The sequence below is a fragment of the Entelurus aequoreus genome, linkage group LG20 (genome assembly GCF_033978785.1).
Source record: "Entelurus aequoreus isolate RoL-2023_Sb linkage group LG20, RoL_Eaeq_v1.1, whole genome shotgun sequence".
Lineage (NCBI taxonomy): Eukaryota > Metazoa > Chordata > Actinopteri > Syngnathiformes > Syngnathidae > Entelurus > Entelurus aequoreus.
Window position 1 is genome coordinate 41,869,522 of NC_084750.1, and position 24,961 is coordinate 41,894,482.

General features: G+C 37.2%; 1 protein-coding gene across 1 annotated transcript in view; it reads right to left on the reverse strand.

Moving 5' to 3' along the window:
- Window positions 1-23,667, reverse strand: part of col9a2 (procollagen, type IX, alpha 2) — an 86,438-nt gene extending 62,771 nt beyond the window's left edge. The window contains 13 exon segments of the mRNA XM_062030124.1: window positions 6,197-6,216; window positions 6,219-6,249; window positions 10,544-10,600; window positions 10,669-10,719; window positions 16,532-16,585; window positions 16,665-16,718; window positions 16,792-16,815; window positions 17,300-17,335; window positions 18,946-18,999; window positions 21,531-21,593; window positions 21,678-21,713; window positions 22,118-22,192; window positions 23,525-23,667. Coding sequence (XP_061886108.1) covers window positions 6,197-6,216; window positions 6,219-6,249; window positions 10,544-10,600; window positions 10,669-10,719; window positions 16,532-16,585; window positions 16,665-16,718; window positions 16,792-16,815; window positions 17,300-17,335; window positions 18,946-18,999; window positions 21,531-21,593; window positions 21,678-21,713; window positions 22,118-22,192; window positions 23,525-23,596 — 627 coding nt within the window. The 5' untranslated portion in view covers window positions 23,597-23,667.
- Between the last annotated feature and the right edge of the window lie 1,294 nt (window positions 23,668-24,961).

The window sequence follows — 24,961 nt, forward strand, 5'->3', positions numbered from 1 at the left end:
ATATGTTCACAACAACACTGTTTTCATGTTTGTTTTTAGCGTTTAAAAGATAGCAGTTGTGAAGTGGTCGTATGCTAGCTAGCGCACAACAAATCCTAGTTATCATTGAAAATAAATTTGTAAGTTAGATAAAGTGACACAAATGCAAACATAAAATATGTTCACACGAACACTGTTTTCATGTTGGTTTTTAGAGTTTTGAAGATAGCAGTTGTGAAGCGGTCGTATGCTAGCTAGCACACAATAAATCCTAGTTATCATTGAAAATAAAGTTGTAAGTTAGATAAAGTGACACAAATGTAAACATAAAATATGTTCACACTAACACTGTTTTCATGTTGGTTTTTAGCGTTTAAAAGATAGCAGTTGCGAAGTGGTCGTATGCTAGCTAGCTAGGCTGACCATACGTCCTCTTTACCCCGGACATGTCCTCTTTTGCGGGGGTCTCCGGGGTGTCCGGGCAGGGTTTCTTAAATGCCTCAAATGTCCGGCATTTTGAATTAGGGTTGCGTGTATTTTCAATGTACGTCCAGAGTTAAGTTAAGAAGGGGTTAAAAAAAAACTGAAGGTTCGGGCACGTAGCATTGATTGATTGATTGATTGAGACTTTTATTAGTAGGTTGCACAGTGAAGTACATATTCCGTACAATTGACCACTAAATGGTAACACCCGAATAAGTTTTTCAACTTGTTTAAGTCGGGGTCCACTTAAATTGATTCATGATACAGATATATACTATCATATATACTATCATCATGATACAGTCATCACATTGAATTATTTACATTATTTACAATCAGGGGTGTGGAGGGAGGGGGGTGTGGGGGGGGGGATATGGACATCAAGTAGTGGACATAGAGAGAGAGAGAGAGAGAGAGAGAGAGAGAGATCAGAAGGCATAAGAAAAAGAAAAAGTATCTGCATTTGATTGTTTACATTTGATTATTAGCAATCCGGGGAGGGTGTTAGTTTAGGGTTGTAGCTGCCTGGAGGTGAACTTTTATTGCGGTTTTGAAGGAGGATAGAGATGCCCTTTCTTTTATACCTGTTGGGAGCGCATTCCACATTCATGTGGCATAGAAAGAGAATGAGTTAAGACCTTTGTTAGTTCGGAATCTGGGTTTAACGTGGTTAGTGGAGCTCCCCCTGGTGTTGTGGTTATGGCGGTCATTTACGTTAAGGAAGTAGTTTGACATGTACTTCGGTATCAGGGAGGTGTAGCGGATTTTATAGACTAGACTTAGTGCAAGTTGTTTAACTCTTTCCTCCACCTTGAGCCAGCCCACTTTAGAGAAGTGGGTAGGCAATATTCGTGAGGGAGGGGCAGAGACACAGAGCGAGAGAGCTAGTGAGTGGTGAGACAGACTTGAGAAGAAGAAATGCCGAAATGTAAATGCAACTTCACGGATGATTTGCGGGACAAGTATTTGTGTTTTCGTCCTGGCCGTGACACATGGAAAGCAGAATGCACTGTGTGCAAAGCAGCAACGTATGTATCTGTGGCAAATAAAGGGGCCAACGATCTACAAGCCCATATGGACACTACAAAGCACAAAACAGCTGTGCAGGGCGAGAGCTCGTCTGCTGTTTTTTGTTTAAATTTAATTAACTTGTTTTAAAGCATTATTTATGTTTACATTATATACAAGAGGTTATTTTGAATATTTCTACCTCTGCACTTTTTTTCCAAAACTGTGAATGTTACAGAATATAAGTGTGACTTATTTTGTTATACTGTCAACCAGTGTTGGCGTTAACGCACTTTTTGTGTCTTTTTAACGCATTGAAATCAGAAAGGACGCAGATTATAATTTTTTTAAAAAATTTTTTACCATTTGTGGCCCACAGCTAATGTTTTAAAGACACATTCTAAAAATACTATTGAAATAAACAAAAACATAACAAAAGTGAAATAAAAAAGCTTAAAGGTGAAATGTAATTTAGAAAAAGTTGCAATGTTGACTAATAAAACAAAACTGTTTTTTTTTCTCTTTAAAACGGTCATTGCTCAAAACATAATATTGAACCAAAATCAATGTTATTATGAATTATTGACCTATCAAAGGTTCCGATTACTTCACATCAAATATTCCACCAAGAAAAATATTTTTGGTGGAAGATTTTGCATATTTTGTGTGTTTGCCATAAAAAACATAGTTTTGTTTGACAAAAAAGGGCAGAAAACAAAAAACAAAAAAAACAACATAAAAAAAACTAAAACATTTTGAAATGAGGAATAGATGTGAAATTGATGTAGACTCCAGAGATTTAAGCATTAAATATAAAATGTATGTATGCCCTGGCACACCATTATCATCATTTCATGACCCAAGCAAAACACTTTTTACACTTTTATACTGAAATAAATACACCTACAACTTATTAAATAAAAACATAGAGAATTAAGTAACGTTTATGACAACCTTTTTCCAAAACACAATATAGAATGTGAGATATAACAGGATAATGCATACATTTGTCATTTGTTTTCAAAGCGCTTACAAAAAAGTGGGACCCCAAAAATTTACTGTGGGACCCCATTTTGAAAATTCCTAGCGCCAACACTGCTGTCAACAGAGGAGAAAAAATGCTTTATTTAAAAAAAAAAATTATTTATAAAGCAAGTTCGAGTATCATTGGCAAATTTTCACCTAGTCCCGGCCTTGGCACGCATAAATGTGTCCTCTTTTTGGGATTTCAGAATATGGTCAGCCTAAGCTAGCACACAACAAATCCTAGTTATCTATGAAAATAAAGATGTAAGTTACATAAAGTGACACAAATGTAAACACAAAATATGTTCACAATAACACTGTTTTCATGTTTGTTTTTAGCGTTTAGCAATTGTGAAGTGGTCGTATGCTAGCTAGTACACAATAAATCCTAGTTATCATTGAAAATAAAGTTGTAAGTTAGATAAAGTGACGTAAAGTAAACGTAAAATATGTTCACACTAACACTGTTTTCATGTTTGTTTTTAGCGTTTAGCAGTTGTAAAGTGGTCGTATGCTAGCTAGCACACAACAAATCCTAGTTATCTATGAAAATAAGGTTGTAAGTTAGATAAAGTGACACAAATGTAAACATAAAATATGTTCACAATAACACTGTTTTCATGTTTGTTTTTAGCGTTTAGCAATTGTGAAGTGGTCGTATGCTAGCTAATACACAACAAATCATTGAAATAAAGTTGTAAGTTAGATAAAGTGACGTCAAGTAAACGTAAAATATGTTCACACTAACACTGTTTTCATGTTTGTTATTAGCGTTTAGAAGATAGCAGTTGTGAAGTGGTCGTATGCTAGCTAGCGCACAACAAATCCTAGTTATGATTGAAAATAAAGTTGTAAGTTAGATAAAGTGACGTAAAGTAAACGTAAAATATGTTCACAACAACACTGTTTTCATGTTTGTTTTTAGCGTTTAAAAGATAGCAGTTGTGAAGTGGTCGTATGCTAGTTAGCGCACAACAAATCCTAGTTATCATTGAAAATAAAGTTGTAAGTTAGATGAAGTGACACAAATGTAAAAATAAAATATGTTCACAATAACACTGTTTTCATGTTTGTTTTTAGCGTTTAAAAGATAGCAGTTGTGAAGTGGTCGTATGCTAGTTAGCGCACAACAAATCCTAGTTATCATTGAAAATAAAGTTGTAAGTTAGATGAAGTGACACAAATGTAAACATGAAATATGTTCACAATAACACTGTTTTCATGTTTGTTTTTAGAGTTTAACAGTTGTGAAGTAGTCATATGCTAGCTAGCGCACAACAAATCCTAGTTATCATTGAAAATAAAGTTGTAAGTCAGATAAAGTGACGTAAAGTAAACGTAAAATATGTTCACAACAACACTATTTTCATGTTTGTTTTTAGCGTTTAAAAGATAGCAGTTGTGAAGTGGTCGTATGCTAGCTAGCACACAACAAATCCTAGTTATCATTGAAAATAAAGTTGTAAGTTAGATAAAGTGACACAAATGTAAATGTAAAATATGTTCACAATAACACTATTTTCATGTTTGTTTTTACCTTTCAGAATATAGCAGTTGTGAAGTGGTTGTATGCTAGCTAGCACACAACAAATCCTAGTTATCATTGAAAATAAAGTTGTAAGTTAGATAAAGTGACACAAATCTAAACATAAAATATGTTAACAATAACACTGTTTTCATGTTTGTTTTTAGAGTTTAAAAGAAAGTGGCTGCTTCTAACGTTTCAGAAGTGGTAGTAAGCTATGTAGCTAGTGCCAGCGCAAAAACAATTCCAAGTTATCGTTGAAAAAAAAAGGTTGTGAGTTTGATAAAGGGACGCAAATGTAAATTTAAAATTTGTTCACAGTAACACTGTTTTCGTGTTTGTTTTTAGCGTTTAGAAGATAGCAGCTGCTTCGGACAATGAAGAAGTGGTAGTATACTAGCAAGCTAGCACCAGAACACAACAAATTCCAAGTTATCATTGAAAAAAAGTTTTCAGTAAGATAAAGTGACACAAAAAATTAACATAAAATATGTTAACAATAACACTGTTTTCATGTTTGTTTTAAGCGTTTAAAAGAAAGTGGCTGCTTCTAACATTTCAGATGTGGTAGTAAGCTAGCTAGCTAGCGCCAGCGCAAAAACAATTCCAAGTTATCGTTGAAAAAAATAAATTTGTGAGTTGAATAAAGGGACGCAAATGTAAATCTAAAATATGTCCACATTAACACTGTTTTTGTGTTTCTTTTTAGCGTTTATAAGATAGCAGCTGCTTCTGACAATAAAGAAGTGGTAGAATGCTAGCTAGTAGAACTACAAGTTCTACGTTATCATTAAAAATAAAGTTGTAAGTGAGATAAAGTGACACAAATGTAAACAAAAAATATGTTAACAATAACACTGTTTTCATGTTTGTATTAAGCGCTTAAAAAAAAGTGGCAGCTTCTAACATTTCAGACGTGGTAGTAAGCTAGCTAGCTAGCGCCAGCGCAAAAACAATTCCAAGTTATCGTTGAAAAAATATATACACTGATACTAAATGGCAGATATGCTGATAAATATATATATTTTAGAGACAGAAAGTTAAAGGAATGCACTTTACCCCGTGCTTACATCTCATTGTGCAACATGAGAATATTTTAAGGGGAACTAAATGTGATCTCTGGAAGGGGTACACATTTTTTTCTAAAGTAAGACCCTCACCCAGACATGCGATATTAGTACGCAGCTCATGAAAAAAACAGATTTCCCGTTGTTTTCGATGTAAATGGGCCAAATCGCCTATAGTAGAAAATAATCTCATTTCAATTGAGGATTTCAAATTGTTATGATAATAGGTTGGAGACAGGTGTGCACGACTGATGTTGCTAAAGTTAAAGTACCAATGATTGTCACAGACACACACACACTAGGTGGTGAAATTTGTCCTCTGCATTTGACCCATGACCTTGTTCACCCCCTGGGAGGTGAGGGGAGCAGTGGGCAGCAGCGGTGGCCGCGCCCAGGAATCATTTTTGGTGATTTAACCCCCAATTCCAACCCTTGATGCTGAGTGCCAAGCAGGGAGGTAATGGCTCCCACTTTTATAGTCTTTGGTATTGTCAATATTCAGTGTTTTATCGTTCATAGTTAAAATTGTAAATCCCACATTCGGGGTTTGTTCCACTGAATGCTCAGGGAGTTTGCTCACACTCTTGAAAAATTAGAAGGAACATTGTTGCAATACTCATTAAAACAGCTTTGATTGTAGGTATCGTTAGTGAGTTGTCATTCAAACGGTAAGGCAATTAAACATATTTTTGTTTTGGATGTTCAGTGCAAACGGGTACACGGACAAACTCGTGCTCAGTTCTGTCCAAGTATGTCCTACGGTCAATCTTCTAATCTGCGAGACGAGGGGAGGCAGCTTCGTTAGTGTTTTCATCGTCAAAGTGCCGCCAGCAGACTCTCTGTGTGGCTAATTCCTGGGGTCGACTTGCGATGGTGCAGCGTGCTCATTAGCTGCGTTTAATACCGCAAGGTGAGGGAGCACGCTCATCCCTGTCCTCCGTGTACCTGGCTCCTCGCTGCCCTTTTATCCTCGCTCACCCTCACGCTGACTGCTGCAGACAGATTAGTGGCCGCCTCGCGCCTCGGGGGGCTTCATTAGGACTAATCCGTGCCTTTGTCGGTTCTAAATGTCGGGTGAAAATATGAGAGAGTGTGCATGGGAGCTTACCAGTTTTCCAATGCTGCCGAATCTCCCAGAACACCGGGGCGTCCTTTGTGGCCCTAAAGAGCAATGTTAGAAAGCAGTCAGTAAGATGGCGTTGTACCGTCATAACAGCAGGTATTACATCGGACAAGGTGGAGAAGGTCGGCCAGAAACCGGAGGCAAGACACCCCGCCGACCTTTCCTCTAGTGGAGTGTGAATGACAATCAATGGGAAGACACATGTGGCCACTAATACCGTTGTAGCTTACCACCACCAACGTGCATATGGAATAATGGCCTTTAAATGCAGTGGTGGGCCGTCAGCAAGGCCTTCTCTGCTGGCTAAATCAGGCTGGAATGAAGGTTTTAGAATGACCTTCCCAAAATCCTGACTTAAACGTGTGGTAGGAGAACATGGAACGTGTTAAATACTGTTCTCAACAAGGGACATAAGGCCCCTGTTGTTCCGGATACAGGGTCAAATAGGGCTGATCTTGCCAATAGTTTGAATACCTTATTTTGCTTCTATTAGGGAAAACCTATCTAGTAAAATAAGTCAACCTCCAGGGTATTCCTTTAAAGAATTTTTATCAGGCAGCTACCCTAGCTCCTTTTTCATGCAGCCTACCGACATCAATGAGCTTTATACGATCATTATGGACCTAAAGTCATCACATACAGCTGGAGTGGACGGGATACGTAGCAAAATCTTGAAAGCCATAGCAAATGTGATCACAAATCCTCTTTGTCACTGTATCAACCTGTCACTTAGTAGGAGAACATGGAACGTGTTAAATACTGTTCTCAACAAGGGACATAAGGCCCCTGTTGTTCCGGATACAGGGTCAAATAGGGCTGATCTTGCCAATAGTTTGAATACCCTGGAGGTTGACTTATTTTACTAGATATGTTTTCCCCATTAGAAGCAAAAAAGGTATTAAAACTATTGGCAAGATCAGCCCTATTTGACCCTGTATCCGGAACAACAGGGGCCTTATGTCCCTTGTTGAGAACAGTATTTAACACGTTCCATGTTCTCCTACCACACGTTTAAGTCAGGACTTTGGGAAGGCCAATTTCAATTTTACCAACATTTTCAAAAATATTTGAGAAAGTGGTCTATAACCGACTGAATGGCTTTCTAGAAAAACTAGATATCCTTGTCCCCTCCCAATATGGTTTTCGTAAAAAAAGCACCACCTGTATGGCTATACTCGACCTCTTGGAAAAGGTCAATGACTGTATTGAAGAAGGAAAATGCGGTATTGGCATTTTTTTGGATCTGTCCAAGGCCTTTGACACAATAGACTTTGAGATCTTATTGTATAAGCTATACCACTATGGTGTCAGAGGGGTACCTCTCGATTGGTTCCGTTCTTACCTATAAGGAAGGCAACAATGTGTTTTCGTCAATGATCACAATTCACCCTGTATGACCATAAATTATGGGGTTCCCCAGGGATCCATCTTGGGGCCTCTCCTTTTTATCCTATACATAAATGATTTTGTAAACTCCTCCGAAACTTTTCATAAAATAATTTTTGCTGACGATACAAATGTGTTTACCTCACACAGGAGCCTCCACGATCTACAAGTAACTGTCAATTCAGAGCTCGTGAAAGTGGATTCCTGGTTCAAATGCAATAAGCTCTCACTTAATGTTAATAAAACAAATGTTATTTTATTTTGTTCTAATAAAAACCGGACAAATACAGAGCACTGCCATATCAACATCAATGGGCAGGAAATACAGAGAGTGTACTCCACAAAACTCCTGGGGGTCATCATTGACGAATACCTCAATTTCAAATGTCACATTAGCCATCTGTTAAACAAATTATCCAAATATGTTGGCCTGTTCTTTCACCTTCGTCATTATCTTCCTCTTTATGCTCTACTTACCCTATATAAAACTCTCTTTGAACCACATCTAAACTACTGTAATGTCATCTGGTGTAACACCGTCCCTACCTGCCTTCACAAATTAGAATCCATGCAAAAGAAAATCATACGGGCCCTGTCATGGTCCAAGTTTAATGCCCCCACTCGACATCTATTCCATAATTATCATCTCTTAAGACTGACAGAGTTCAATATTTATCACAATGTTTGTCTAACCTATCTAGTCATCCACAGGCTGAATCTGAGGCTCTGTAGCTTGGTTCCTATCTACCATCCCCAGCATGCCCACAACACTCGTAACTTAGATCTGATATCAGGTAAACATCGTCTACTGGCTTGTATCGCTCGAAGTGTTGTATGCAGGGGACCAAAGATTTGGATCGGCTTAATGAGAGCTTCAAGATGCTGTATCCATTCTCCAACTTCAAAAAGAAACGGAAAACTTACCTATTAACCACCTATCTCTAATGCCTTATGTGGGGTAGACTACTGTTGGGTTTTGCATGGTTGAATGAATGTATGTGTGTATGTGTATGCTTGCTTTAGTACTATTATCTTGTGTTTATCATATAGCGTTTTTTTGTTTTGTTTTTTTGTGCTTGCCACCATGTTTCATCATTCCATGTATATACTGTCCTCTGGACCCCCCGTTAAAAGCTTCTTCTAGCTTATTTGGGGGACCTTTTCACTTACCAACATCTTTAAATGATATTCACTACTATTGTAATTGTTCTATGGTATTGTGAATAAACTTGAATATATATATATATACAGTATATATAAAGGACAATGCTGAAGAAACAAGTCCATGTCAGAAAACCAACAAATTTAGCTGAACTGCACCAATTTTGTCGAGAGGAATCATTTTTGGTGATTTAACCTCCAATTCCAACCCTTGATGCTGAGTGCCAAGCAGGGAGGTAATGGGTCCCATTTTTATAGTCTTTGGTATGACTCGTCAGCAGACTAATTAGGAGTCTTTGTTTGTTTACTTACTACTAAAAGACAAGTTGTCTAGTATGTTCACCATTTTATTGAAGGACAAAATTGCAATAAGAAAAATATGTTTAATGTACCGTAAATGTTTTGGTTAAAATAAAGCCAATATTGCAATTTTTTGTGGTCCCCTTTATTTATAAAAAAAAGTATTGATAAGTATCGAAATACATTTTGGTACCGGTATTATTTATTTATTCTTAAAACCCTATGAAACACATTAAATCGATTTCCACCAGCCTGGGGGAAAAAAACCTTGTCGACTTTTAATCGTTACCAGTTAAATAATGTATTTAATAAATTATTACTTTTCTAAATTATGTAATGAAATGATTTATTTAATTTAGGGCTGCAACAACTAATCGATTAAAATCGATTCTAAAAATAGTTGGCGATTAATTTAGTCATCGATTCGTTGGATCTACGCTATGCGCAGAGGCTACTTTTTATTTTTTATTTTTTTTATTTTTATAAACCTTTATTTATAAACTGCAACATTTACAAACAGCTGAGAAACAATAATCAAAATAAGTATGGTGCCAATATGCTGTTTTTTTTCCAATAAAATACTGGAAAGAATAGGAATGTAGTTTGTCTCTTTTATCCGATTATTAATCGATTAATCAAAGTAATAATCGACAGATTAATCGATTTTCAAATTATTTGTTAGTTGCAGCCCTAATTTAATTAACTGATTATTTGTATTAATTATTTTACTCATTTAATAATTCTTAAAACCTTATGAAATACATTAAATCGACTTCCACCAACACGTGAAAAAAACCCTTGTTTGTTGTTACCAGTTGTTACCATGAATTTATTAATTAATGGTATACATTTATTTAATTGATTAATTAATTGTATTTATTTATTTTTAAAACCTTATGAAATACATTACATCGACTTTCACCAAACTGGGGGGGAAAAAAACTGTAGACTTTTGATTGTTACTAATTAATTAATTTATCAACTTAATTAATTTTTAAAAAAATATTAATTTTCTAATTTATTAATGAAATTATTTAATATTTTATTTACATGTTTATTTATTCTTAAAACCCTATGAAACACATTCAATCGACTTAATTAATACATCGTCTACTTTACAACACCACTAGGAAATTCTACATTTAATAAGATAAGCTTTAATAATTGTTTTATAAAACATTACTATTACAATAAAACATGTTCAGTTCTATAACATATTGTCAAAGTATCAAATCTGGACTCAAAATCAGATCGGATCATAGGCCAAAAAAAATTAAATGGGAATCAGAGCCTGACATGTCGATTGAGACATCCTTATTAAAAATACAAATTACTTTTTTTTTCACTTTTTCTTTTTGTGCTTTTGTACTGTTGTTCCAGTCCACTTGCCTGGGACCAACATGGTGCAAAGACCAAAGTATCATCGTTCAAATCAGATGTTCCTCAAGTGCTGTTGTTAAATGGTAAGAAAAGCAGGACACTCACTTTGACCCCCTGCAGTCCCTGCGGGCCCTTAGGTCCTGCTGGACAGTTGAGAGGACACTGTTGCAAAGAGAGCAGCGGGATCAGAAAAAGGCATGCTTGGAATCACGTCGACGCTTCTGGTTTACCTGGAAATCTGCGCTTCCCTCCTCTCCGCCAATGAACTTCCCGGGAGGACCCTGGAGAGACAACAACGGTCAGACAGCGCCCACTCCATTCCTACCTCCACCTTTCCCTCTTCTGTGTTTATAGATGGTGTTGGGGGGTGAAGTATGTGTGCAGGGGCTGATGTATTCATGCTGCAGTCAGAAGAGACAGCCCACTGATCTAATAAGGGGGTTTATTTACCCCGGGACGGCACTAAAGCTAAACAAATACACTCCCCTGGGCCTGCAACATCACTCTCATCGCCAACCCCCCCCCCCCGCCCGGAGAGAGTCCATACTCCACTGGAAAAACTATATTTGAAAGCCTCCTCCACTCAAAACTGGGTATTTGTGTGCAGTCTCTGCGGAGATGTGTGCCAGATTCATGGAGCTCCGTATGCTCGGTGATTTTAACACCCCGGTGATTCAACACCTTCAAATCAGAGGAACATCCATCAAATATCTTGCTTTTGTTTGTCGATTTAACTCTTTTGTAATGTTCATATTGTTGTTACTCAGCCAGCGTTTGTGGGTCTGATGGACACGTTGCATTTTCTGTCTTTTAAAGCCTCACAATCAAACACTTTTATGTTAAAATACTGAACAGATGTTTACCTTATCCCAATAAACAGATGTTTACCTTATCCCAATAAACGTCTGTTCAGTATTTTAACATAAAAGTGTTTGATTGTGAGGCATTAAAAGCCACAAAATGCAACGGGTCCATCAGACCCACAAACGCTGGCTGAGTAACAACAATATGAACGTCGCACGGAAAATTTCTCTGCCAGTTTCTGCGGTTCCCACACAAGGTTGCAACATTGTTTGTCAACACTGTCTGCTCTCATTTTCTCGCACATTTGACCCTCTGAAATGATGTGACATTTCAGGCTGACCACTCTGTGGAAACGCTCCCCACCCACACTGTTTGGTGCCTCGTCTGAGCGGCTGTGACTTAGATTACCATAGTAACTAATTAGATTACCATAGTAACTAGTATATCATGCAAAAGTGCAGATTTCAACCATTGAAATACTTTGTATAGTTCAAGACTTACGGTCATTAGAAAACATCACTGCACATCATAATGGCAGCTACACTTTCCATCTTAAAGATCTCAAAAAAATATTTGGGAATGTCCGGCGCGCCAGATTGAAAAGCTCAAGGGGCCGCATGTGGCCCCCGGGCCTTAATTTGCCCAGGTCTGCACTAGAAGCTCAGAAAAATCAGTCAGTGTTCAATAGCTTATACACTACTGCCATCTAGTGTATCAAAACTGCAACTACCTTCCAATCTCCTGCAATTGTTTCATTACCTGAGCCATCATCCTCCCTTGCTACTACACACCCTCTCTAATGAATGAGCATCCATGGTAAGTTGGAAACTGTTTTACTGTATTATTACTTAAATAAGTCATAAAAAGTATCAATAATTATGGATATCGATCAATATAAAAAACGTATATAGTGATATAGTTTTCAGCCGTATCGCCCAGCCCTACCTGAGAGGTACAAGGGGAACATTGATTTGTCATTAGGGGGGGTAACCTTTAAAGATGCAAGAATTTGTGGTAGTTTACCAATAATATTATCATTGAAAATGTCTTGTAAAATTCTATAAGTCCAATAACGTTTCCCCCTTTGGCAAATCTATCCTGTAGCCACGCCCCCTCAGTTTGTCACCTGTTTACAATCAGTCACGTCACAAAATGTACCTTCTCGCTGGCTACTAATAAACACTGTACAATAGAGGTGTCAAATGTATGGATCAGGCCTACAAACAGGTTTTATTCGGCCCGTGAGATGAGTTTGCCAAATATAAAAACAAGCTGAAATTTTTTGATTAAAATAAACTGCTGTTCTAAATGTGTCCACTGGATGTCGAAACAAAAATTCTTTGTATCCCCAAGGCGGAGCTATGTGTCGTGTTAAGATAAGAGGAAACACATCAGTGCTTGGACACTACGTACTTAAACTGCTGATTAGTGATAGTACACAAAAAGTGGATTGTTACGTTCCTGCCTTGATTGTCAAAGACGTTGTTGGTAAGTACCTCCCCAAAATGCGTTTGATAATCTGTACATTTCGTATTGTACTTGTGACTGGGGACACATTTTCTGAGCTCACATAAATATGCTGATATATATATCCCACTTCTCTGTGAGCGCTTTGAGTATCTAACAATAGAAAAGCGCGATATAAAATCTAATCCATTATTATTATTATTATTAAGTAATACGTATAACAATTCCCTTCTAACCTAATGTGTGACGAATGAAATGCAGTGCAAAAAGTCAGTGTTCAAAAACAAGAACAAATAAATAAAAAATGAGGGGTATTTTACTTGAACTAAGAAAAGTTATCTGCCAATAGAACAAGAAAATTTGGCTTGTCAAGACTTTCTAAAACAAGTAAAATTAGCTAACCTCAATGAACCCAAAAATACCTTAAAATAAGTATATTCTCACTAATAACAAGTGCACTTTTCTTGATAGAAATCGGTCTAAGCCTGGGCCCCTGGAGAGGGGGTCCAGACTGAGGCCAAGGGGGAAAAACTCATAGCCATAGCACACATAAGCATGTGTGTAAGAGGGAAACATCCAACATCAAAGAACACAAAGGACATTAAAGACATTAAAAGAGCAGAGCTGATGCAACCAGCCATTTCTACATACAGCTACAAAAGTAAAAACACCAAAAAAAAAACATATACACAAGACTGAAAATAAGCCGGGGGTCTGAGGGCCTAAGGTTTCCAGCCAGGTGGGGACGGGAGAAACCCCTCCGTTTTTCAGCAAAAAAACATGATTTTTAAAGAATTGAAAAATGATCAACAGAGTTGACATAAATGCATAGCCCATTCATCCAAATGAATCACTATGTCTGTTTCAGTCACTATGTTATTTAGTCACTACAGTAATTACAACTTGTGTTCACATCCACAGGAACCACATGGGTTAGCCTACTCTATACAGCATATACAACCTTACTAGTCTTTACTTCCCTAGATGGTTCATCTAGTTATTGACATTATTTACACATTACTTTGTATGTTTCAGTCACTATGTTATTTAGTCACTACACTAATTACAACTTGTGTTGACATCCACAGGAACCACATGGGTTAGCCTACTCTATACAGTATTTACAACCTTACTAGTCTTTACTTCCCTAGATGGTTCATCTAGTTATTGACATTATTTACACATTACTTTGTCTGTTTCAGTCACTATGTTATTTAGTCACTACAGTAATTACAACTTGTGTTCACATCCACAGGAACCACATGGGTTAGCCTACTCTATACAGTATTTACAACCTTATTAGTCTTCACTTCACAGCCATAGATGGTTCATCCAGTTATTGACATTATTTACACGTTACTTTGCTTCATTCACACGTTATTTTGGCTTTTTTACTTTGATGGCTCTGACATAAGCCTTCCAGGCAAATTTCTGAGCAGCTTGCATTTTCCTTTTTGTTTCTGCTTTAGTGGATTCTGCCTTGGATTTTACAGCCAATTTCTGTCTCTTCGACTCCCTCTCCACTTCTAACCGCTCCAAATGCAAACATCATAAATAGTACAAACACTTGTTTATTCTGGATAGCCATGTGTGATTTATAGCATGAAATAACAAATAACAAATATCTTGCGGTCATGTTGTTTATGTTCCAAAAGGATTCAACTATTCAATGTCAAAATATAAAGAGTAGAAATAATGAACAAAATGTCAGCTACTGTCTTGTTCAAAAAACACCAATGAAAATGAAAGTTAGCATTTAGACAGGATATACTGTAGCAAAAGTCATCACGTGTGTGTTGTTAAACGTGTATTCCACCTCTTCCATTTTTCATTTGGGCTTACATGGTAAAAAAAACCCTCAAATTAATGTTTTGGCCAATGTTTTATCCAAATGTGGCAAAGTAGACACATTGTGGGTTTCCTGGACGTCGTCTACATCGCTAAAAGAAAAATCTAAGGAAGGGAATCCCTCTGCCATCTTCCACACTGCAAAAAGTGAAATCTAAGTAAGATGAAATATCTCAAATAAGGGTGATATTTGCTTATTTTCTGTCTGATAAGATAATTCTTCTCACTAAGCAGATTTGATGTTAGAGTGTTTCACTTGTTTTAAGTGTCCTAAATGATCTCAGTAAGATATTTCAGCTTGTTGCTGAGATTTGATGACCCCGACTTAAACAAGTTGAAAAACTTATTCGGGTGTTACCATTGTACGGAATATGTACTTCACTGTGCAATCTACTAATAAAAGTCTCAATCAATCAATCAATATTGAGTAAAACATGCTTGAAACTAGAATATCAAGTGTTGCAAAGCTGTGTCATCAACACTCACAAGTATAAAACTACTTTTTTAAAGTAATCATTTCTTATTTCAAGCATGAAAAAAAAAATCATGATGCCGAGCGCATATCATTATGTCAAGATAATGGCACTAGCATTTACTTCATTTAAGAATATTTTTCAACATATTGAGCAAAAAGGTCTCTTTTGTTTTTCTACCAAGAAAAGTGCACTTGTTATTAGTGAGAATATACTTATTTTAAGGTATTTTTGGGTTCATTGAGGTTAGCTAATTTGACTTGTTTTGGAAAGTCTTGACAAGCCAAATGTTCTTGTTCTATTGGCAGATAATTTTGCTTAGTTCAAATAAAATACTCCTCATTTTTGTATTTTTTTTTCTTGTTTTTGAACACTGACTTTTTGCAGTGCACTAGTGTTTTTTTAATATATAAATCACCCGCTTTAATATTCCCTCTTTTCTTCTCCGACTCTCTCGACGTCATTTTGCGATGTCTGTTGTGATTTCCCTTCCTGGTTCCATGACCCGCCCTATCTTGCCTCTGATTGGCTTGTCCCTAATGTTTTGCCCTAATCTTAACCAATCGTGACTCATCATAGCAAACCAATCATCATTTGGGATGTCTGTTCTGATTTCCCTTCCTGGTTCCATGACCCGCCCTATCTTGCCTCTGATTGGCTTGTCCCTAATGTTTTGCCCGAATCTTAACCAATCGTGACTCATCATAGTGAACAACCAACCAATCATGGATGTTCTTATACGTAAACCAATCAATCATCATTGATGTGTCCCGTATATTTTGTCCCCTGCCCAAGGAGTTGCTTCGCTATGTAGTTTCGATTTTGAAGTTAATCATTTTTTTAATAGAAAACCGTAGCTTTTACCGCTGGATTATCAAAATCCGTACTCATTACGGGAAAACCGTATGGCAAAGAGACGGATCGAGATTTTTACACACATTGTAGGTCGGGAAAAAATGAAGAAAAACGGAAAATATTTATTTATATTTTTACAGAGATAAAAAAAAGACAGATTTCCAACTATAGACGGGAAAATCAAATGCTCGGTAATATATGCAACATTTTAACTAAACACCCACCATTGTACGACCTACCATAGTTAAAGTACCACTGATAGTCACACACACACTAATTGTGGTGAAATTAACCTCTGCATTTGACCCATCCCCTTGTTCCACCCCATGGGAGGTGAGGGGAGCAGTGAGCAGCAGCGGTGGCCGCGCTCGGGAGTCATTTTGGTGATATCTCAGGTTAGGTGCTCGTAGACGTGAATAACAAAGTAGTCACGTAGTTAAAAAGTGTTTCTGAAATGATTACTCCGTGCGCCCAGCCTCACCCTGACTCGACCGCCGGTATATTGACTTTGAGACTCCTGGCTGGTATCCTACCCTTGAAGGTACCTAGGTACAATGACTTTCACTTCAAAGATACATGAATAATTACCCTCGACTTGCTACTTTCTTTGGCCCATTTAGCCACAAAACAAAGGGTTTGTACTTACTGGCTTGCCTGGTGGGCCGGGGAGTCCCGGAGGTCCTGGTGATCCCATTAAACCCTATACAGAGCAGAAGAATCCCAATGATAAGTCTGGAGTTTGGTCATGTTTGCTCCTATTTTTTGAAAAAAACACTTACCTTTGGTCCGAATAGGCCGATATTACCGGGAAGACCAATTGGCCCTGGAGCACCCTGGACAGAAGAAGCCAATATTAGTTCCAACTAACAACCACAAAGCTCAATTGTGAGCATCGGGGATACTTACACCAAGTCCGGGTAGGCCGGTTCCCTGTGTGCAAAAGAGGGACACCACTTGCATTAATTCAGTTATGCCCGAGTATCGTTAACGTGGAGGGTAATTAGCTACATTTGTTCTTTATTTGGCTCGCAAGTAATTAGGAACAAAGTAATTGAGTGTCCCTCTCACTACCTCTCCTCTGCCCCGCCATGACTCGAGAAATGGCCTTGCCCTGTGCAAGATGGAGCCTGAGCTCCCCCCGGTGGTTATAGCCGGCGTTACAGCCCAACCAGCTAAACCGCAGGATACTGGTGGCGGTATGTTGATGATATCAATAGACAAGGGTCGTTAGGGAGGTTAATTAGGGGCTGTCAGATGTCGGTGTGCCACGTCTGGATGAGCTCATCGCCCAAAGAGAGGACAGCTGGTCAGGCATTCAAGCATGAAGCTTCATTTACGCTACAGCAGAGCTAGCCTTGAATATTTGGAAGCGATCTTATTATGAAAAGTAGATATAACACAAAGGCATACTTACAGGACGGCCAGGCTCTCCGCTTAAACCAGACTGACCCTGCAGATGACACAAAACAATAGCTGACCACAAAGGACACTTAGGAGATACTATACTATTTATTACAGCACCATTTCCAGTTCCCACCCTTATTTAATTGAAATGTACCGTATTTTTCGGACTATAAGGCGCACTTAAAATCCTTTCATTTTCTCAAAAATGAACAGTGCACCTGATCACCCGGTGTGCCTAATGTACGGAATAAATCTGGTTGTGCTTACCGACCTCGAAGAAATTTCATTTGGTACATGGTGTAATGATAAGTGGGACCAGTAGATGGCAGTCACACATAAGAGATACGTGTAGACTGCAATATGACTCAAGTAAACAACATTTTATACGTTCCATTGGAAATAAAGAGGCCCTGCGATGAGTTGGCGACTTGTCCAGGGTGTACCCTGCCTTCCGCCCGATTGTAGCGGAGATAGGCTCCAGCGCCCCCCGCGACCCCGAAGGGAATAAGCGGTAGAAAATGGATGGATGGATGGAAATAAAGAATATAACACACAGCACTCAAAAATCTGTCAAAATGTTTTAGTATGACTTTGGACCCCGACTTAAACAAGTTGAAAAACTTATTCGGGTGTTACCATTTAGTGGTCAATTGTACGGAATATGTACTTCACTGTGCAACCAACTAATAAAAGTCTCAATCAATCAATCAATCAAAGCCGCACCGCTTGATGGATTGTCGGCCCATTACGGCTCCCGTAGTTGGAGATACAAGTATTATTATGGTGTGTGTATAAGGACCGCCACATATTATCTGGCGTTTTGTTTCACAATATTATGCAAAACCAACTTTTCTTACCTTCTGGTACCTGCTGATGTGTATTTGGGATCTGCATAAGTCCTGAAAATGTGCGTACGTCCGCCACTGTAGTCCGTGGCAACGCCGTAGTCGATAAGCTTCTTCCTTTTCTCTACCTTCTTGTTATGGGACATTCATCCTCCGCTGTTGCCATTTCTAATATAAAGTAGTGCAAAGTTCTTACTTATATCTGTCAGTAAACTCGCCATGAAAGCACTAAAACAAACCGGTGTAGTGAGTTTACATTATTCACCCAAGGAACTTTAGTTATTAGAGAGTTCCCATTTTGGTCGGGACTGAAGTGACTGTCAGAAAGCGGCTTGAAGATGGTGTGTAAAACATCATCTATGCACCAAAGAACCACCATTCCATGTTATGTGGACCACAAGGAAGTGTTTTACATTTAGAAAAAAATCATAATATGACCCCTTTAATGCGCCTTATGTATGAAAAAAAGACCTGACTAGACCCGCTCATCGGCAGTGCGCCTTTTAATCCGGTGCGCCCTATGGTCCGGAAAATACGGTAATTAATTACTGAAGGAGAATGCTTCCACTCCATTTCATTTCAGAGGCGTTTTACATGTTTTACAATGTACTCCAACTGATGAATGTGTTACTTAGCACATTGTTTGTTTCTAAATGTAATAACCCAGCAGCAAGAGTTTGAAACGCCTTAACGAGCATCATTAAATGAATCAGCGGCGTGGTTATAATCAAAGACTCCGACAAGGACCTCTGGAGTGACTCCTTGGTCTTGTGAGTTCTGGAAGATTCAGAACTTTAACAGAAACACTTGCCTTTGGCCCAGGGCTTCCGATTGGACCTCGGTCGCCTTTGGCACCAATCAAACCCTGAAGAGGGGCGGAAAAAGAGGAAGACACGGGGGTCAAGGCAGGTAATGCTTGAATTGACATCGACATAATCACAGTTCCTGAAGGTAGTAATTGGGAAACAAACTGGTGGTTGAGATTCCAAAGAGGATTACGGGCTCAAGCTCTGAAGGCGGCGTGTGTTTGCAGTTTATGTGCGTGGTTCCGTTTGCATGTGACCACAATGCACTTTCTACTTACATCCATCAAAAATAGTTAATCACTTTAGAGCCATATGAGTCACAATGATTGCCTTTTTAATACAAATAAGCATATTGTTCAATCCTTCAATTAAAGTGTAAAACCATTTTATTCTTTTCTCCTAATTTATTTAATTAATTCATTGTATTTGATTAATTCATTCATTTTGTATAGTGTTTAATTATTAAATTGTAATTTCGTAATACATTTTATTTACATATCTATTCATTCTTATTTTTAAAACCTTATGAAATACATTAAATCGACTTCCACCAACACATGAAAAACTGTTCATTGTTACCAGTTGATTAATTCATTTATTAATTCATGGTATCATTTAGTTTATTTATTTAATTGATTAATTAATTGTATTTATTTATTTTTAAAAGCTATGAAAGACATTAAATCGACTTCCACCAATACGTTGATTAATTAATTAATTAATTCATGGTATAATTTTATTTATTTAATTGATTCATTTATTTTATTTATTTATTTATTTTTAAAACCTTATGAAAGACATTAAATCGACTTTCACCAAACTGGGAAAAAAGAACCTGTAGACTTTTCATTGTCACCAGTTAATTAATTTATCTAATAATTCATTTTTTAAATGTATTAATTTTCTAATTTGTGTAATTAGTTCAATTTATTAATTTAATTATTTAATAATTTTATTTACATAATTATTTATTCTTAAAATCCTATGAAAGACATTAAATCGACTTTCACCAAACTGGGAAAAAAGAACCTGTAGACTTTTCATTGTAACCAGTTAATCAATTTATCTAATACTTTTTTTTAAAAATATATACATTTTTTAATTTGTGTAATTAGTTAAATTTATTAATGTAATTATGTAATAATTGTATTTACGTATTTATTTATTCTTAAAACCTGATGAAACACATTCAATCAATTTCCACCTGCCTGGGGGAAAAAAAACCTTGTCGACTTATAATTGTTACCAGTTAATTAATTGATTTAATAAATGTATTCATTTTCTAAATTATGTAATTAATTAATTAATTTAATTAACTGATTATTTTATTTATTTGTTTACTCATATAATAATTCTTAAAACCTTATCAAAGACATTAAATCGACCTCCACCAACACGTGAAAAAAAAACCTTTGGACTGTTGATTAATGTATTAATTCATGGTGTAAATTATTTTATTTATTTAATTGATTAATTGTATTTATTTATTTTTAAAACGTTATGAAAGACATTAAATCGACTTTCACCAAACTGGGAAAAAAAACCTTTAGACTTTTCATTGTTACCAGTTGATTAATTTATGTAATTAATTCATTTTTTAAATGTATTAATTTTCTAATTTGTGTAATTATTTCAATTTATTAATTTAACTATTCAATAATTTTATTTACGTATCTATTTATTCTTAAAACCCTATGAAACACATTACATCAACTTTCACCAAACTGGGAAAAAAACCTGTAGACTTTTCATTGTTACCAGTTAATTAACTTAGCAAATTAATTCATTTTTTACATTTTTATACATTTTCTAATTTGTTTAATTAGTTAAATTTATTAATTTAATAATTGTATTTACATATTTGTTTATTTTTAAAACCATATGAAAAACATTAAATCGAATTTCACCAAACTGGGAAAAAAAGCTGCAGACTTTTCATTGTTACCAGTCAATTAATTAATCTAACCAATTCATTTTTTTTACATGTATTCATTTTCTAATTTGTGTAATTACTTTAATTTATTCATGTAATTATTTAATAATTTTATTTAGATATTTTTTTATTCTTAAAACCCTATGAAACACATTAAATCGATTTCCACCAGCCTGGGGGAAAAAAACCTTGTAGACTTTTAATCGTTACCAGTTAATTAATTTATTGAATAAATGTATACATTTTCTAAATTATCTAATGAATTAATTTATCTAATTAACTGACTATTTTATTTATTTATTTACTCATCTAATAATTCTTAAAACCTTATGAAAGACATAATATCGACTTCTGCCAGCCTGGGGGGAAAAAAAACCCTTGTAGACGTTTTTTATCGTTACCAGTTAATTTAAGACGAATGCCTCATAAAAAACAAAAGTTTTGCTCACATTAGATAGCGCTTATCATTTACGTTACAACATTTTACCGCCACCACTTCTTTTACAGCGGGCCAAGCTGGGATACGAAGCATCCATCAAAACATGGCTGTGCAATAACTACCCGCCGCCATAAATGTGGCCGTTCTCCTCGTAACTCAAAAGTCATGTAACTCAACAAAAAAGTCCCAGGGAAGAAATAAACTTTGTGTTTATTTACATCGATGCCGTTCTCTCCTGGTGCTCCATCACGACCCGACTCTCCTGGCTCTCCCTTTTGACCCTAATAACAACAAATAATACCATAAATGACCACCACTACTTTTTTAATGAATTAATTTTGCATAAAAAGGTGTACAATACTTACAAGTGGACCAGGTGTTCCAGGAGCACCTTTGTCTCCCTGCATACAAAATATGACATCATCGATAAAGTAATCAATTTACACAATCAGTGCCATTTGCCAAGCAAAGATGTGTTCTGTGGCATCTAAACTTAAATACAAATTCTGCTTCTTCATATGCATTCTGAATTTGACAGCATGTTTGCAAAACCTGTCTATAAATAAACTTAAACTTATCACATGACCAGGACACAAGCCCAGACCCCCTTCCTTGAGTCTGCCTCCTGAAAGACCCCTCTCTCTGCTGAGGAACAGAGCTCTTTTTGTAGCCCTGTGTTTGCATGAACACCGCCCTCTGCTGGTAAACCTGGAGTACTGCACTCTAGTGCAGCACAATGATGCTCTTTGTGACAAAGCTGCTGATGGTGGTGGTGGTGCTGGTGGGTGGTGGTGGGGGTACTCACATCGATGCCGTCCGACCCGGGAGTACCAGAGGGGCCTGGTGGGCCTGCCTGGCCTTGGGGTCCAGGTGGGCCTCTCTGAAAGTCCAGCAATTTAGTCATTATTAGTCATTGAAATGTTTAAACTGCTTTTAACTGGGTTTTTTTTTTCTAATAAATTGCTCTGAAGATAATTTGAATTTGCTTTTTCTATGTGCACATGTATGTGTGTATATGTATGTATATGTGTATGTATGTATATATATGTATATATATATATATATACATATGTGTGTGTATTTTACCTCTGGTTTAAATGTTATTTTTTAGTCTGTCCTTTGCCTGTATTTCTTTGTGGTGTACAGCCCTTTGTGGCTGTCTTTAAAGGGCTTTACCAATGAAGTTGGCACGGTATGGTATAATCATCATTTCATCTAATTATCAAAACACATACAACTTTTAAATATACTTACAAAAACACTTGGTAAAGTATCATTATTGAGCGCCTCTAACTCTAAAACATTGCAGGTCACATAATAAAGAAGACATTCTGGGAGGGTTATTAAAATGTGTGCTATTTTCGAAGAAAACAATTAAAAACAGGTGAAACTCATAATGAATATGGGGCAAAGGTTGCAATTAGGATTTACAAGGTGACATTATTACATGATACATGATGCAACTCAATATATTTCAAGGCTTCTTTTGTTATCATTTTGATGATTATGGCTTTCTTACTTCGAATTAAAAACATAAAACCCCCCACAAACATCAACATGTAACAAATATTTGGAAATAGTTCACTTTGTATCAGATATGAATGGACTTTTACAGGATCTTCTACTTTTTGGAGTGCCACCCGCATATGATACCACATGCTATATAAACATGGAGGTGCAGTACAAAGGACAGAGGAGGAATGTTGGAAGGAGGGGTCCTAAGACTGGCACAACCCACACCTCAACCTAAACCGCCTCCTTTTGGAATTTCATCTTTGCCAGTCCAGGTGAGACTGTCTTTTTTTAAATTTTTTTTATACAATTCTTCATGTGTTCAAAATAAAACAAATCCTTCAGTCTAAAAGCATCCAGGAGATAACGTGTGAGTGTCAGTTTGACTAAGGGCTCTCACACCTAGTGGTCAAAGTTTGTTCTGTCTGAGTGTAGTTTCACTGAAAAAAATGAAGAGTTTTGAACTTTTTTTTTTTGGACATATGTCATGGAAAAACATCCACCAATTTCAACTTGAGAGGAAAAATGAGTGTTGAAGATAAAAAATCCAAAGTAGTGAAGCCCAGTTCATTTTGTCCTTGGAAATACATTTTGTTCTTCTGGACTCACGTCAGGTGGTCCGCCGCCATCACAAATCATTTCAACTCCACCTTTACATGAAATCCCTTTTAAAGAACGCAGGTGTCCCCGGTCCACTTACCACTTGGGCCAGAACCAGGCACAGCGTCTGCAGCAGCACCCAGGACTTCAGCAAGACCGAGAGATAATCCATGGTCCCGGTTTCTCCTAGTCTGTGCCTCCTCGGTTCACCAAATCCTCTCTTCTCGCTCCCTTATTCCTTTTCCCAGGCCGGCACAGCGAGGAACTGCTGGGGCAAAAAAAAAAAAGCTGCCTCACAGAAGGTGTGGGGGTGGTGGGTACGTGCGCAATCAAGGGGGGAAAAAAAAGAAGTCAACCCAGTAGAGGGATGCATGGGGGTGGGTTGAGGTGTGATGATGGCATCCTGCACGGACAGCCCCCTAAAGAACCAAGAAAAGACACATTTAGTACCTGCTGCTCAATATGGAAGTTGTCATGTGCCTTCTTTCCCTTAGGAGTTGTGAAACATGAAATAACTTCATCTATTTTCATCATGTTGTACCATCAGGGTCTGGACAATCAAATCATGTTCATTGGCTCACTTTAAAAACTACCTGGCTTACTTTCTTTCATTTATAAAGAGTGGAATTCCTCCCCACTGTAAGCTTTCTATGAACGCACTGTGGCGACATCTAGTGGTCATTATGTGAAATGCAGTTTAATCAACCGTACCGGACAACCAGGGGATTCTTGCTCTCATGAAATGGGTTCTAGTGACCCCTGTGGTTGTTAAATAGATTTACATGCACCTGAGGTATTTTGCTCTCCGCTAGATGGCGACAAATACAAGAGACACCAGCTCATTCCGGTTGAGGTAGAAACAAAACACCTCACATAAAATAATGCCGTGTTTTTCAACCACTAGTGTGCCGTGAGATACAGTCTGGTGTGCCGTGGGAGATGATCTAATTTCATCTATTTGGGTTAAAAATATTTTCTGCAAAGCAGTAATTATAGTCTGCAAATGATGTGTTGTTGTTGAGTGTCTGTACTGTCTAGAGCTCGGCAGAGTAACCGTGTAATACTCTTCCATATCAGTAGGTGGCAGCCGGTAGCTAATTGCTTTGTAGATGTCGGAAACAGCGGGAGGCAGGGTGCAGGTAAAAAGGTATCTAATGCTTAAACCAAAAATAAACAAAAGGTGAGTGCCCCTAAGAAAAGGCATTGAAGCTTAGGGAAGGCTATGCAGAACGAAACTAAAACTGAACTGGCTACAAAGTCAACAAAAACTGAATGCTGGACGACAGCAAAGACTTACTGTAGAGCAAAGACGGCGTCCACAAAGTACATCCGAACATGACATGACAATCAACAATGTCCACACAAAGAAGGATAAAAACAACTGAAATACTTTTGATGGCTAAAACAAAGTAGATGTGGGAAATATCGCTCAAAGGAAGACATGAAACTGCTACAGGAAAATACCAAAAAAAGAGAAAAAGCCACCAAAATAGGAGCGCAAGACAAGAACTAAAACACTACACACAGGAAAACAGCA